The sequence below is a fragment of the Triticum aestivum genome, chromosome 5A (assembly GCF_018294505.1).
Source record: "Triticum aestivum cultivar Chinese Spring chromosome 5A, IWGSC CS RefSeq v2.1, whole genome shotgun sequence".
Taxonomy (NCBI): Eukaryota; Viridiplantae; Streptophyta; class Magnoliopsida; order Poales; family Poaceae; genus Triticum; species Triticum aestivum.
Genome location: NC_057806.1, coordinates 647123212 through 647136003, shown reverse-complemented (window position 1 = coordinate 647136003; position 12792 = coordinate 647123212). Strand labels below are relative to the sequence as shown.

At 53.6% G+C, this 12792-nt stretch overlaps 1 protein-coding gene across 1 annotated transcript; it reads right to left on the bottom strand.

The window, feature by feature from the left end:
- Window positions 1–1658: 1658 nt before the first annotated feature.
- Window positions 1659–12036, bottom strand: LOC123105602 (ABC transporter C family member 4). Its single transcript, XM_044527691.1, has 12 exons — window positions 10426–12036; window positions 7192–7688; window positions 6828–7092; window positions 5020–5340; window positions 4841–4927; window positions 3957–4751; window positions 3557–3851; window positions 3069–3283; window positions 2685–2990; window positions 2541–2604; window positions 2145–2384; window positions 1659–1985 (listed from the first exon to the last, which is right to left on the bottom strand). Exons 1-12 carry the CDS (start codon window positions 11755–11757, stop codon window positions 1885–1887), a joined length of 4518 nt encoding a protein of 1505 aa, XP_044383626.1. The 5' UTR covers window positions 11758–12036; the 3' UTR covers window positions 1659–1884.
- Window positions 12037–12792: the final 756 nt, after the last annotated feature.

Below are 12792 nucleotides of genomic sequence, written 5' to 3'. Positions count from 1 at the left end.
CCTGCAGCCACTCTTCCCCTCCATAATCTCTCCCCCCGTCGCTTTCTCCTTGTAGAGCCCCCGTCTTCTCTCCCCCCGTGCCAGCTCCGCCCGCGTCCTGGCCGCCCGACCTGCCTTGGCGCCTCCGCACAGCGTCGCCTGGCCTCCCGCGCCGCCCCGCCAGCCCTCTGTGGCCGCGCGCCCTTGTCGGGCCGCCACGCCCGACCTCCCGCGCCTGCCAAACGGGGAGCTCGCGGGCTTGGCGACGCTACACTCGAGCGGCTGCTGCTGCTACTCGCGCTCGTCTCCAACTGCGGGCCGCGGTGCGATGAGCAGGCGGCATTTCGCGGCCACGCGCAGCTGCTGAGAAGGCCGGCGGGCGCGGCCTCGGACGGGGCCGGCGCGGCGCGGCCAGGCGTGGGCGCAGGCGCGAGCAGCAGCAGGCGCGGCCTCAGACGGGGCGGCGCGGCACGGCTGACCACAGACCGGCTCAGCGAGCCCGGGTCGCCGAAGAATATCCTCTACTACCACATGATCCCGGAGTACCAGACGGAGGAGAGCATGTACAACGCTGTCCGCCGGTTCGGCAAGGTGCGGTACGACACGCTGCGGCTGCCGCACAAGGTGGTGGCGCGGGAGGCGGATGGCTCCGTCAAGTTCGGGCAGGGCGAGGGGTCCGCCTACCTCTTCGACGCGGACATCTACACGGGCAGGACGACAAGAAGCCGGCCACGCCGGTGTCCGCTCGGGACAGGAAGGCGCCCGCCGTCACCGGCTCCAGGAAGAGCAAGCTCTGGCGAGGCCAGGCGCGGGCGGGTTCAGCACCGTGTACCTGGCGTCGCTCACCTCCTCCCGCCATGGCGCCGTCAAGGTGCAGCGGAGCAGCGAGCGCCTCCACCGCGTCTTCCGCCAGGAGCTCGACGTGCTCATGTCCGTGCGGTCTTCCGTTAGGCCTCCATCGACGCTCGCGCTCCTCCGCTGGCTGGAGGTCGTCGACGCCGCCGTGGTCAAGGTGCTTGACGAAATGCCGCTCTGTTTGTGGGAATCCAACACTGCTCATGGGAAGGCAACGAGTGAAAGTGGTTTGGCCCCCAAGGTCTAAGTTCTCGCCGGCAGCTCCCCAGGAGGCGAAAAAATTGCCTCTGGAGGCAAACGGCTGGAGATGCTCTAAGACGCACCCTAGTTTCTTCTGTTCCCAAGGAGAAATCGTCAAGCCCACGAACGAGAGTGTGGTTTCCTCTAGGAAGCTACGACGAGATCCCTGTCCCGGCTGAACCGCTGAACTGCAAGTCTAGATAGAGGGGTTCCTGATTCCACATCTGAAACTTCCCTGGAACCCTAGCGACGGCAAGCGCACGACGAGCAGTGATGGCGTGAGTCAGCCGGCAGTGGCGCCCGACAGCCGGCGGCGCCCGCCGCGAACAACCTAGGGTGAGGCTGCAGCACCACCGGCCGACATGTATGTTTTCGTCTCTTTGTTAGTTCAAAAGTATGCTTTCGATTTTCCATTAAGTTTTTTTTTTGCAACTAAGAATTGATAAATTGAACTCATCAATTATTATCAGCTCACCCTGGTTTGAAATCCTAGCTACGCCACTGTCGCCATTGAAACAATTGCGGGTACATTACATCATACATCATCCTCAGCTCATACCAGTGACAGAAAAACTCCAGCTTAATGGGTTGAATGAAATCTTGGAATCAATCTACGCGGATCATATATGCCTATCTCACACTGGCTTCTCCTTGACCTTTCTCAACATCAATCACCGCCGGTGACATATTTTTGAGGCCTTGGTGTTCAGAGTACGAGTGCAGGTTGCTCATCCCATCTCCTGGAGAAATCTCCATCCCTGAATCCCTCCCAAGTCTTGAAGCAGAAAATTGGCCATTCCCTCTCATTGGCTACATGTCAGACGACCGGTTCGCGTACTCTTGAACCAATGCTCCAAAGAGCGACGGTCTTTCGATCAGGGCGGCAGGCCGGTCAAACTCCTTTGCTAGTCCTGATAACAGTGATTCACAGTTTAGAAAATGCTATTCAGAAAAGAAAAAAAAGCTATTTTTGGTGCCAAGTTTCTGAAACTGTAAACATAGTGTATGCAAACAAGGTTTCAGTTGTATGGTTCCTGAAAGAAAGGGTATGCTAAATTTGAAGTGGTTACCTGCATCAACTACCAGGACTCTGTCGCAGTCCATGACCGTCGGTATCCTGTGCGCAATGCTGATGATGGTACACTCGGCAAAGTCTTCCCGGATAATCCTCTGAATCACAGCATCGGTTTGGGAATCCACCGACGCAGTGGCCTCATCCATGAACAGTATTTTACTGTGTTTCAGCATCACCCGGCCTAGGCAGAGCAGTTGCCGCTGTCCCACGCTCCAGTTCTCGCCGTTGTCAACAACTAGGTAAGCAAACATTCGAAAAAACAAAACAAAAATCATTAAAAATGTTTAAAAAAACATATTTTGGCATGTCAATGCACAAAATCCGGTTAGTCTGTTCATGCTGAACATCATGTAGAATCGAAAGAGTGAGCACTAAACTATAACTAGGGTACCTGATGCGTCAAGCTTTTCAGGTTTTGATGTCACGGCTTCCTTCAGCTGACAACGGTCCAAGGCCTAAAAATGAAACAAGTTTAGATTCTGAAGACAGAATATTTTTGGGGAGACAAAATGAATTAGTATTGTTTGTCAAATACCTGCCAAATTTCAACATCAGAGTACTCCTCGAGCGGGTCGATGTTGCTTCGGATCGTACCTTCAAAGAGCACGGGCTCTTGAGGGATGATGCCGAACCGAGACCTCAGATCATGGAGTCCTAAGGTGCAGATGTCGACACCGTCGATGATGATCTTCCCCTCGGAAGGCTCCACTATTCTGAACAAGGCCTGGATTAGTGTTGATTTCCCACTGCCAGTCCTACCAACAACTCCGATCTTCTCTCCTCCGTGTATGCTTAGTGTGATGCCCTTCAACACTAGTGGAGTGTTATGCCGGTACCTAACCTGCATATATGCAAGTTCTTGTCCAGGTCATGTTTTTTGTTTCAGGATAAGGTAAGTAATTCCTTAATAAAGATTTACCTTGAGATCAATGACTTCGATATCGCCTCTTGTTGGCCAGTTTGAAATAGGTAGACAGTCCTTGATCCTCCATTCTGCCTCACACGGGATGTTTAAGAATTGCTTTATCCTCTCGACTGACACCATTTTGTTCTCAATGAAGCAACTCATCCATACGGCCCAGAACAAGACTGAGTTCAGGGATAGACCATACGAGAGCGATAGACCAACAAATTCTGCACCAATACAAGACATTAAAAGCATCAATATAACTGGCCGATAACAGGGTAACATGACTTTCTTCTTCCAAAAAGGAGGTTGAACCCCTGGCCTCTGCATCGAGGAACCTGCATCGAGTGATGCACACGGCCATTGGGTTGCATGACTCATGATTGGTACACTATAACAGTAAAGCTTTTCACATGTTACAGTTACTACTAGAGTGTGTTCACAGTACATAGTTATATAAAGAGTAGGCAAAGGAAGAGCTAGAGAAGAAGCTTAATTACCTGGCTGGATGAAGCTTTTGGGTAGAGTGACCATGAGCAAGGCAGTGAAGCAAAGAACAAAGCTCCCAGCCAGCTCTAGCCGGAAACCGAGCCACTCATTGGCGCCATTGTTGTGGAAGTCCATCCTCAGGCTAGAATTGACCCGGTTGAGGTTCTCCTGGAAGAAGCTGTCGCCCTTCCTGAAGCACCTGATGGTCATGACACCCTGCACCGTTTCCGAGAAGTGGTGGATCACCGGAGCCTTGGTGATGGACTCGAGCCGCGTCAGCTCCCTCGACGTCGCAAGGTAGTAACCCTGCAAATCAAATTGGAACCAACGTTAAGGTGAGGAGGGTTCTTGCATTGCACGTTGGTCTGATCGTTGGCTCTTCTGCATGGTTGAGAAAACAAAAAAACTTACCCGGTACCACAGGTTGAGTATGAGCAGAGGGATGATGGCGATGACAGACGGCCACGCGACCTGGCATGTGACGATCAACACGCTGATGACGGTGATGTACATGGAGATGCTGAGCCACACGAAGAATGGCAGGAAGAGGTCGACGTTGGTCTGGTCGGACGACGCCCTGCTCAGTATCCTTCCGGACGGGGTGGTGTCGAAGAAGGACATGGGCGCGTGGAGGATGCTGTTGAGGATCTGCTTGAAGAAGGAGTTGGCGGTCTGGAGGCCGATGAATGCCACCAGGAAGGACCGCCCCGACACGAGCACCACCGACGCGACGGCGATGATGGCGTACACCTCGATGAACAGCGCCGGCCGGAACGACGCGGCGTTCTCGGCGTCGGTCTCGTAGGCGAGCCAGTAGTCGCTGGCCAGCACGGACCCCTGCCACGCCACGGACACGGCCACCACCAGCGCCACGCCCCACCACCCCCACGCCTCCGTCATGTACTGCTTGTACACGGCCAGGCTCACGTGCCCGCTCGCGCGCTCCTCCTCCTTGATCAGCCGCGCCGACGCCTTCTCCGCCACCACCCCGTGCGCCTCCCCGCTCGACGACCTTCTGCCATTGCCGCTTCTGGACGGCTGCCGGGAGACGGCCATCGTCTCCCCCTTCTCGTCAGACACTGGCGCCGCGCCCTCCACGAGCTCCATGGAGCTGTCGTGCGCCGCAACGAGCGCCGCGAAGTCAGAGCCGCGCTGGATGAGCTCGTCGTACTTGCCGGATTGCACTATCGTGCCCTCCTTCATCACCTGCATACAAATGAACATCATCAATTGCATCTCGATCCAAAGACCAAAAATGCATGAGCCACTGCTTGAGAATGTGCCGACATGCTTACATATATGATATCAGCGTTGTGCAAGAAATCGACTTGGTGAGTCACAAGTACAACAGTCTTGTTCTTCAGAGCACCTCTAACACATTCCTGCAAGAACCCAATTCATTAAGCAACTACAATTATCAAACCAACCACTCAGTTCAGTCTAGTCTAGATAAGGAGTAGATAGTAAAATGTACCTTGAAGATCTCGCTGCCGGTGTGTGCGTCGACGGCGCTGAAGACGTCGTCGAGGAGGTAGATGTCGCAGTCCTGGTAGACGGCGCGGGCGAGCTGGATGCGCTGCTTCTGGCCGCCGCTGAGGTTGATCCCGCGCTCTCCGATCTCCGTCTGATCGCCGAACTCCATCATCTCCATGTCCTTCTCCAGGCAGCACACCCTGATCACCTCCTTGTACCGCTCCGCGTGCATCGGCTGCCCGAACAGGATGTTCTCCTCGATGGTGCCGTTCTGGATCCAAGCCGTCTGCGCCACGTACGCCGTCGTGCCGCACACCTTGACCTGCAATGCAGAGAGATTCAGAATCATCGATTATTCAGTGTCTGTCAAAGCATCGTTCAGTTGCAGCACACATTACAAACACATTGTGTCTACTCTCCTAAAAGAAAATGATAAGCAGCAGTGGAAGTATGTCTTGGATTCATCGCTGAAAAATGTTGAAAAAAGTCGGAATGAAACAGATTTTATTCAACTTGCATACATGAAACAATCACTAAAAAGTAAACAGCAAGGGCATCTGTCTGAATGCCATACTACTCCAACAGAGTCACAAGTCAGCATCAGAGAAATGCAACATACAGATAATCGTGCAACATCGGAGAAATTTTGTTTCTTTACGCTGCAGTTTGCACATTTGCGTATGAAAACAAGAGACAAAATCAATCTATCTTCTTTCTTTTGCGGGGGTCCAACAAAATCCGTGTGATCTGAGATTTCAGTTTGCCTTTGTCGATAAGTACAAAAACAAGGGTGTCTGGGTGTGGTTGTCCGTAGGCCTGCCAACTGACCTGACAAGATTGTGAATAGACGGCACTTTTGTTCCTTTGCCGTCGTTTAGATCGATCATGGCAAATCCAATACCAACCCCCACATCGGCGAGGCATTTTTTATGGCAGCCATTGATCTAGAAATGTTCAGTCCTCGTAAAAAAAGCACATTATTTAAGGCTTCTTGCTTGTGGGGGAAATGATGATATCTCTAGCTGTATTCTCGTATGTCGTTTTCATCGCACTAATAAGCTAGCTGGTGGCCGGTACTACAAAAATGGCACATTCATTAAAAAAAAGACACCTTCATCATCAAGACGGAAAAATCATAATGAGTTCCAATCAGGGCAGAGTGATGAGTAATAAACTCATGAGCCATCATACGAGTGACCGGCCGTCTTAAAGGCTGAATGGACCTGTTGTGGTGTCGAGATCCAATCATCCAGTTCCGCCCAACAGACACCATGATGCGTCTCTTTAACTAGACAAGAGAAGATGAAACAATATTTCATGTGGTAGTGGACTGTCAGGCACTAGCCATTTCGTCAGACCATCGGGTTGTCGACTACTACGTGACTGCTTCTGGAAAGTTGATGCCGCCGATGACAGGCTCATACAGCAGCAGCAGTGGCCGCCGCCTCAATCATGCAACCGAAGGCAGATTCACTCTTCTCCCACGTGGTCTATTAAGCATCGCACGCTGCAATCGTAGGTGCCCTCGCCGCAGCGGCGAGTGAGAGAGAAAGCTTCCATCGAGATCGGCAGTAGTAGTACGGAGTACAGTATTATTCATGCATATGCATATGCAGTACCAGCGAGGGGACAGACTTCAACAAGAGCAAGAGCGGCCATGATCGGCAGTAGACGGCGTACAGTATTATTCATGCATATGCATATGCAGTACCAACAGGGCAACATGCGTGACAGCAGACGATGCAACCACTCATGCATTATATTATTATTAACTGCAAGAGATCGACGAATATTAGGAGCACGTCGTACCTTGCCGGAGACCTTGCGCATCTCGCCGAGGATGCAGCCCAGCAGCGACGACTTGCCGGACCCGACCATGCCGACCACGGCGGCCAGCTTGCCGCTGCGGATCTCCAGGTCGATCCCGCGCAGCACCTCCTTCCCGGCCTCCGTCTCCTCGTCGTCCCACGTGAACACCCCGTCCCTAGCCTGCACGGCCACCCCGCCGTCCCGCGACGCCGCCGCCGGCTCCCTCTCCACCGCGCCCTCGTCCAGCTCCGGGCTCGTCATGTACCTGCCACACCACACCACATGCACGATCAATCAATTCTCTTTAAACCCACGAAGAAGTAGACGTGCTCGCGCGCGATCATATATGCAACGTAAAACGTACGAGTCGAGGCGCTGGAGCGAGATCATGGCCTGCGAGGCCTGGATCATGGCCTGGGGGAAGTTGCGCATGGGCTCCTGGAGGATCTTGAAGAGGGAGGTGGCGGTGAAGACGAGGCCGGCGTCGAGGGGCACGCCGACGGCGACGCAGGTGCCGAAGACGAGCGCCGACACCACGGTGGGCGCGCTCCAGAGCACCACGATGTTGCCGGAGATGGAGTACATGAAGCGGGTGAGCCACCCGAACTCGAGGCGCCGGAAGCGGCCGATGCGGGCGTTGAAGTGCTCCTCCCACGCCTGGAACTTGATCACGCGCATGTAGCTCAGCATCTCGTTGGTCGCCTTCATCCGCTTGTCCCGCTCGCCGGAGAGGGAGAACTGGTACCGGTTGTTCCGGCGGGTGCCCAGCAGCACGAACGCCATCACGCCGAACACGCCCACCAGCGCCGACGTCACCGGCGGGCCCAGGTAGATGTACAGCAGGCCAAGCGCCACGCCCACCTGCAGTGCAATTCACGGTGCATCGCCGGTCAGAATCCATTTTGTAAGAACGTGCAAGGTTTCTTCACAAAATAAAGCAATATTGTGGAAAGTTACAAAAAATATATATTTAAAAGGTCAGAACAATTGAAAAAAAAGTGTAACAAAAATGATTCAGTGCTATAGGCACATGTAAAATTTTGCAAAGAAATAACTACCATGGTGATCGGTGCAAAAAAAGGATATTTATAAAGGTTGCTATTCAAGGTTTTTGAATTTGTTTTTTTTTGCTTGGAATTAACCAGATGTCATTTCTTCACGAAATTTCAAACTTGGCTAAAACACTTGATGGCCTTCACTACAAAAAGTTTTAGATTTTATTTCAGTTTTTGCTGCTTCTTTAGTGAATGTTTTAGCAGATGCGCCTAGACCCAGGTTCCAAAGATATGCGCCCTTTTCATCACCTAGGGTGCAGAATAAGTTATTCTTCACCCGAGGTAATCTTACGATCATTTCATAATAAAATTACGTTTGGAATTCAAATAGTTACATTCCTATTGATTCGTTACGTAAAATTTAGCATAAGAAAATAAGAATATAGGTCATAAGACAAGAAAATTTACAGTTTATGTGTATTTTCCACTATGTTTTTACGTTTGTAATTTTAAATAACATGAAATATTTTTTACGATGATTATATATTTTCTTAGGGTCTTTTTTTACGTCGGAAATAAGATAAAACTTACGAAACGTAAAATTACGGTGTATTGATGGTAAAATAGATGGGGTGAAGAATAACTATTCCTCATCCAGGGTGACGAATAGCGCGAAAGTATCCCCAAAACGAGACTTGCGCTAATAAAACGCTACTCCTGCCTGCACCAATGCGTCGCCTCACGTGCGCAATATACAATTGAGTGCCTTGATCCGCAAGATTATTCTACTAGCGGTTCCTATCGAGAGGATCAGTCGAAGAAAACACAAAGTGGGGACAGATCCTACTAGACTCATTGCATCTCAACCACTACCGGGCCACGACGAACATGAATTGTAGCTCACACAGAGAAATCAGTACTGTACGTATTAAGTAATGTATGCATGACCGACGACATGGCACCGGGGACTGGTCGCATGTATAGTGATCTAAACCGCTCGTATATTTCTTTACAGAGGGAGTAAGAATTAAGCAATGGAGAATTTTAACGAAGAAATGACTTAGGCCATTTACAATGCCGACCATCAGATCGCCCGCGTGTGTCCAAATCAGAACGTGTTGTGTCATCTAACGCGGGTTTGTATTTCCGGCCTATACATAAAGCCAAAGAGCGAGAGTTGGTGATCACTAAATAATACGCCTACTCCCGCCTGCACCAATGCGTTGGCTCACGTGCACAATAGACAATTCGGGGCCGTGGTCCGCAATCTTCTTCTAGAAGCGGGACCTATGGGTAGAGGATCACTCCAAAGAAAAACAACAAGGGACAGATCCTACTGTGCTCAATGCATCTCAACCACTAGCGGGCACACATCAATTGAAGCTCACACAGAGAAATCAGTACTGTACGTAGTATATTAACTAATGTATGCCAGACGCTGACAGTGCCGATCGAGATGGCCCCGGGGGCGGGTCGCATGTCGTGGCCCAATTAAACCTGCAGGCCCAGCCCAACCGATTTCTGACCCACAGCGGCAGCAAGCCTAGTATAGCATACGGGTAGGTGCATCCGGCTCAAAACAACAAAAAGTATGGCCATAGCCTATACGCATACGCATACGCATGGCATGGCGCAGCGCTGACTGACACGTGTCCTGGCATACGTATGAAATGGACGATTGAAAGTGAAAGTAAACCAACTGTATGGGATTTTTTTATCAATGAGATCAATTCGGGTAATTAATGGGCTTTCCGCAAAAGAAAAGTAGGTAATGGGCTTGGGAAAAAAAAACACCGAAGCACGGATCCCATGAGCGATTTGGACGTGCGACTATAGTGCATAATTTTAGTGCGATGGTCGCTGTCTTGGAGGAAACGCAAGAGAGGCTTCCGTTTACGAAATCATTCGTCGCGATTGACGTCGACGAGTACCTCCATGCGTATCACGGAGGAATTTTCTATGAGGACTCTTGCTCCTCACGGTTACTACTTACTACGTGATGGCTGCTGCCACCGTGACCGGGTCGACTCGACCGCAGTAATAAGAGCCAGAGGTGGCCGTCGTCCCTGCGCCGCTCCTTCCATCGCCAGCAACAAAAACGCAATCAATGCGTCTCATCGCCAACGAACGAACAAAACGAACCGTATGGGTATGGCTCGTCTTGACCGGAGGAGATAGGGCCTGTGTGAACCGTATGCCGTGAGGCCGCCAAAGCCAGCGACCAGAGCTACGTTCACTCACGCGACCAAAACAAAAGCGATGTGAATCGTGCCATGTCTTGGCAGGTAGGCGTGGTACAATCATGAATGAGTGACCGTGCCATGCCTGCTGGATGACAAAAACAAGAAGGAAAATTCACCCTTTTCTATCTCACAAGCAACGAAAAATGCCATCGGCGAATCTACCCCGTCAGCCGATCCTTGTTCTCTTGCGTTGACGTCAGTGAATACCTCATCGGCCGCCCGATTCTTCTTTCCAACGTACAGCATGATTGGGGCAGAAACAAAGTTGCGCGAAATTGCCGGTGATCCGCACCAACAATCATGCATGCATGCATGCATGCACCGCAGCCAGTCAATGGAGTCAATGGACGTACTACGTACCTGGAGCGGCATGAGCCAGAGGTAGTGGATCTGGAGCATCATGTCGGAGAGCTGCTGCGCGTCGACGGCCATGTAGTTGACGATCATGCCCAGCCCGTGCTTCTGCCGCGCCGAGCACGACAGCCGGAGGCCCTTGCGGTAGAGCGCCGTGATGAGCGCGCCCCGGATCTGCATCCCCAGCTTCTGGCAGTGGAAGTTGTACTGGTGGCTGCACAGCGCCTCCATCGCCTTGGCCCCCAGCAGCGCCACCACCAGCCGCGCCCCCTCCCACAGCGGCCGCCGCTCCGCCGCCGACGTGAAGCTCACGAAGCTCTGGATCAGCGTCGGCCCCACGTACATCACCGTCAGCCGCAGCAGCGCCAGCCCCGCGTTCAGCAGGAACAGCGGCCAGAAGCACCGGAGCAGCGCGTGCCGCACCGGGTTGTTGTCCTTGCGCGCCCACGAGGACGGCCAGTGCGAGAGGAACAGCGCGTGCATGCGCTCCGGCCGGTGCGCTGGGGCGAGGGTGGGTACGTCTGACAGGTCTAGTGGCGAGCGGTAGCCCCGCTGGATCAGCGGGTTCATCCACGCCCACGACATGCGCGACGGCCATGACGCGCTCGCGTACGGCGTCGTGTTCTTCTCCTTGCTGGCTTCTTCTTCTTCTTCTTCGGACCGATCGTTGTCATCGGCTTGTTCTTTTACGGAGATTCCCGTGGCGCCCAGGACGGCGACGACGGGGAGCGGGAGGGACAAGACGAGCGCCGCGATCGCGAGCGCATCGTCCGGGAGAGCGCCGGCGCCGGACGCGAGGCGCGCGACGGCCGCGCCGGCGAGGAGCGCGGTGAGCGCGGACGCGGCGAGCCAGAAGAGGCGGAGCGTGAGCGGGTGCGCCGCCGCGCGGAACCGCTTCTCGTGACCCACCAGGGCGGCGGCGGCGAGGTGCGCCGCGCACTGCAGCGCCAGGAACACCGCCTCCTGGGCCTCGCCCGCGCCGCCCCGCATCACGACCGAGAGAACGAAGAGCACGGCGTAGAACCCCGCGAGGACCGCGGAGGCGGCCAGCGCCAGGACGAACCCCGCGCCGACCCGCACCGCCCGGGGCCGCCCCCGGTCGAGCAGCGGCTTGTCGGCGCCGTTGCCGTTAACGGCGCCGTCCCGCCGGCGGGACAGGACCTTACCAACCGCGAGGCAGAGCACGGCCACCAGGAACGCCGCGGCGGCCGCGGACAGCATGAGCCGCTGCGAGCAGGTGGAGACCAAGAGGAAAGCGGCCCATTCGAGGACGCCCTTGGAGGGGAGGTCGCATGTCCTCGTGGTGAGCCACCACGGGGCCGTGGACGCGAGCTCCATGGGCGGATCGGATCAGCGGCGACGCATGCAGATACAGGGACGTACGGGGAGATGGAGAGGGAGAGCAGAGGAGCTCCGCGGCGCGCTGGGGTTCGCCGTCTGGTCCTCGGGAGGAGAGGAGAGGGGAGGGGAGGGGACGAGGCTTCTTTGGTTTTGACGGGCCGCGGCTTATTTTTGGACAGTATTAACGAGCCACGCTCGTCACCTACGACGTGGCGATCGTTCTCCAGCAGAGTGCCAGCGCGAGTAGTTTATTGCCGGAGCGGAGCGCCGTCCGGAGTCCGGAGTGGTGCGAGTATCTTGGTCACCGAGGATTAGGAAGGAAGCGACTCCATCCACTAGCTGGCGTCGTGGCATGGCTGCGAGCCACACTTGGCGCCCGCTGCTGCTGTGGCTGCCCGCCTGGCCGTACGATTGATTCGAGGACCGGGGAGGAGACTTGTTTGGTTTCCACGAGGAGAGGGGAGGACGGACGAGATGGGCACGGCCGCCCGTGGCTAGTAAATAAATTTGGTTATCTTGCCAGGATCCCTGCCAATGTTTCTGTCAGAAGCATCTAATGTGTAAATTATAGAGGCAAATACTACAGTCCCACGGGCACATGCTTGGGCCGTAAATCCAGTGTCCTGACAATGCACGAAATTTTAACTACTAGTATATCATCAGCCTATCTATCTAAAGTAATTACTGCTCGTGCTAGCCTGCCACACACCTTTCGTTCCACGTGAATTGAGCGAATCTCTCAAGAAATTTCCTTTCGTCTCAACCACGTGGGTAGTGAATAAATTTGGTTATCTTGCCAGGATCCCTGCCAATGTTTTTGTCAGAAGCATCTAATGTGTAAATTATAGAGGCAAATACTACAGTCCCACGGGCACATGCTTGGGCCGTAAATTCAGTGTCCTGACAATGCACGAAATTTTAACTACTAGTATATCATCAGCCTATCTATCTAAAGTAATTACTGCTCGTGCTAGCCTGCCACACACACCTTTTGTTCCACGTGAATCGAGCGAATCTCTCGAAAAATTTCCT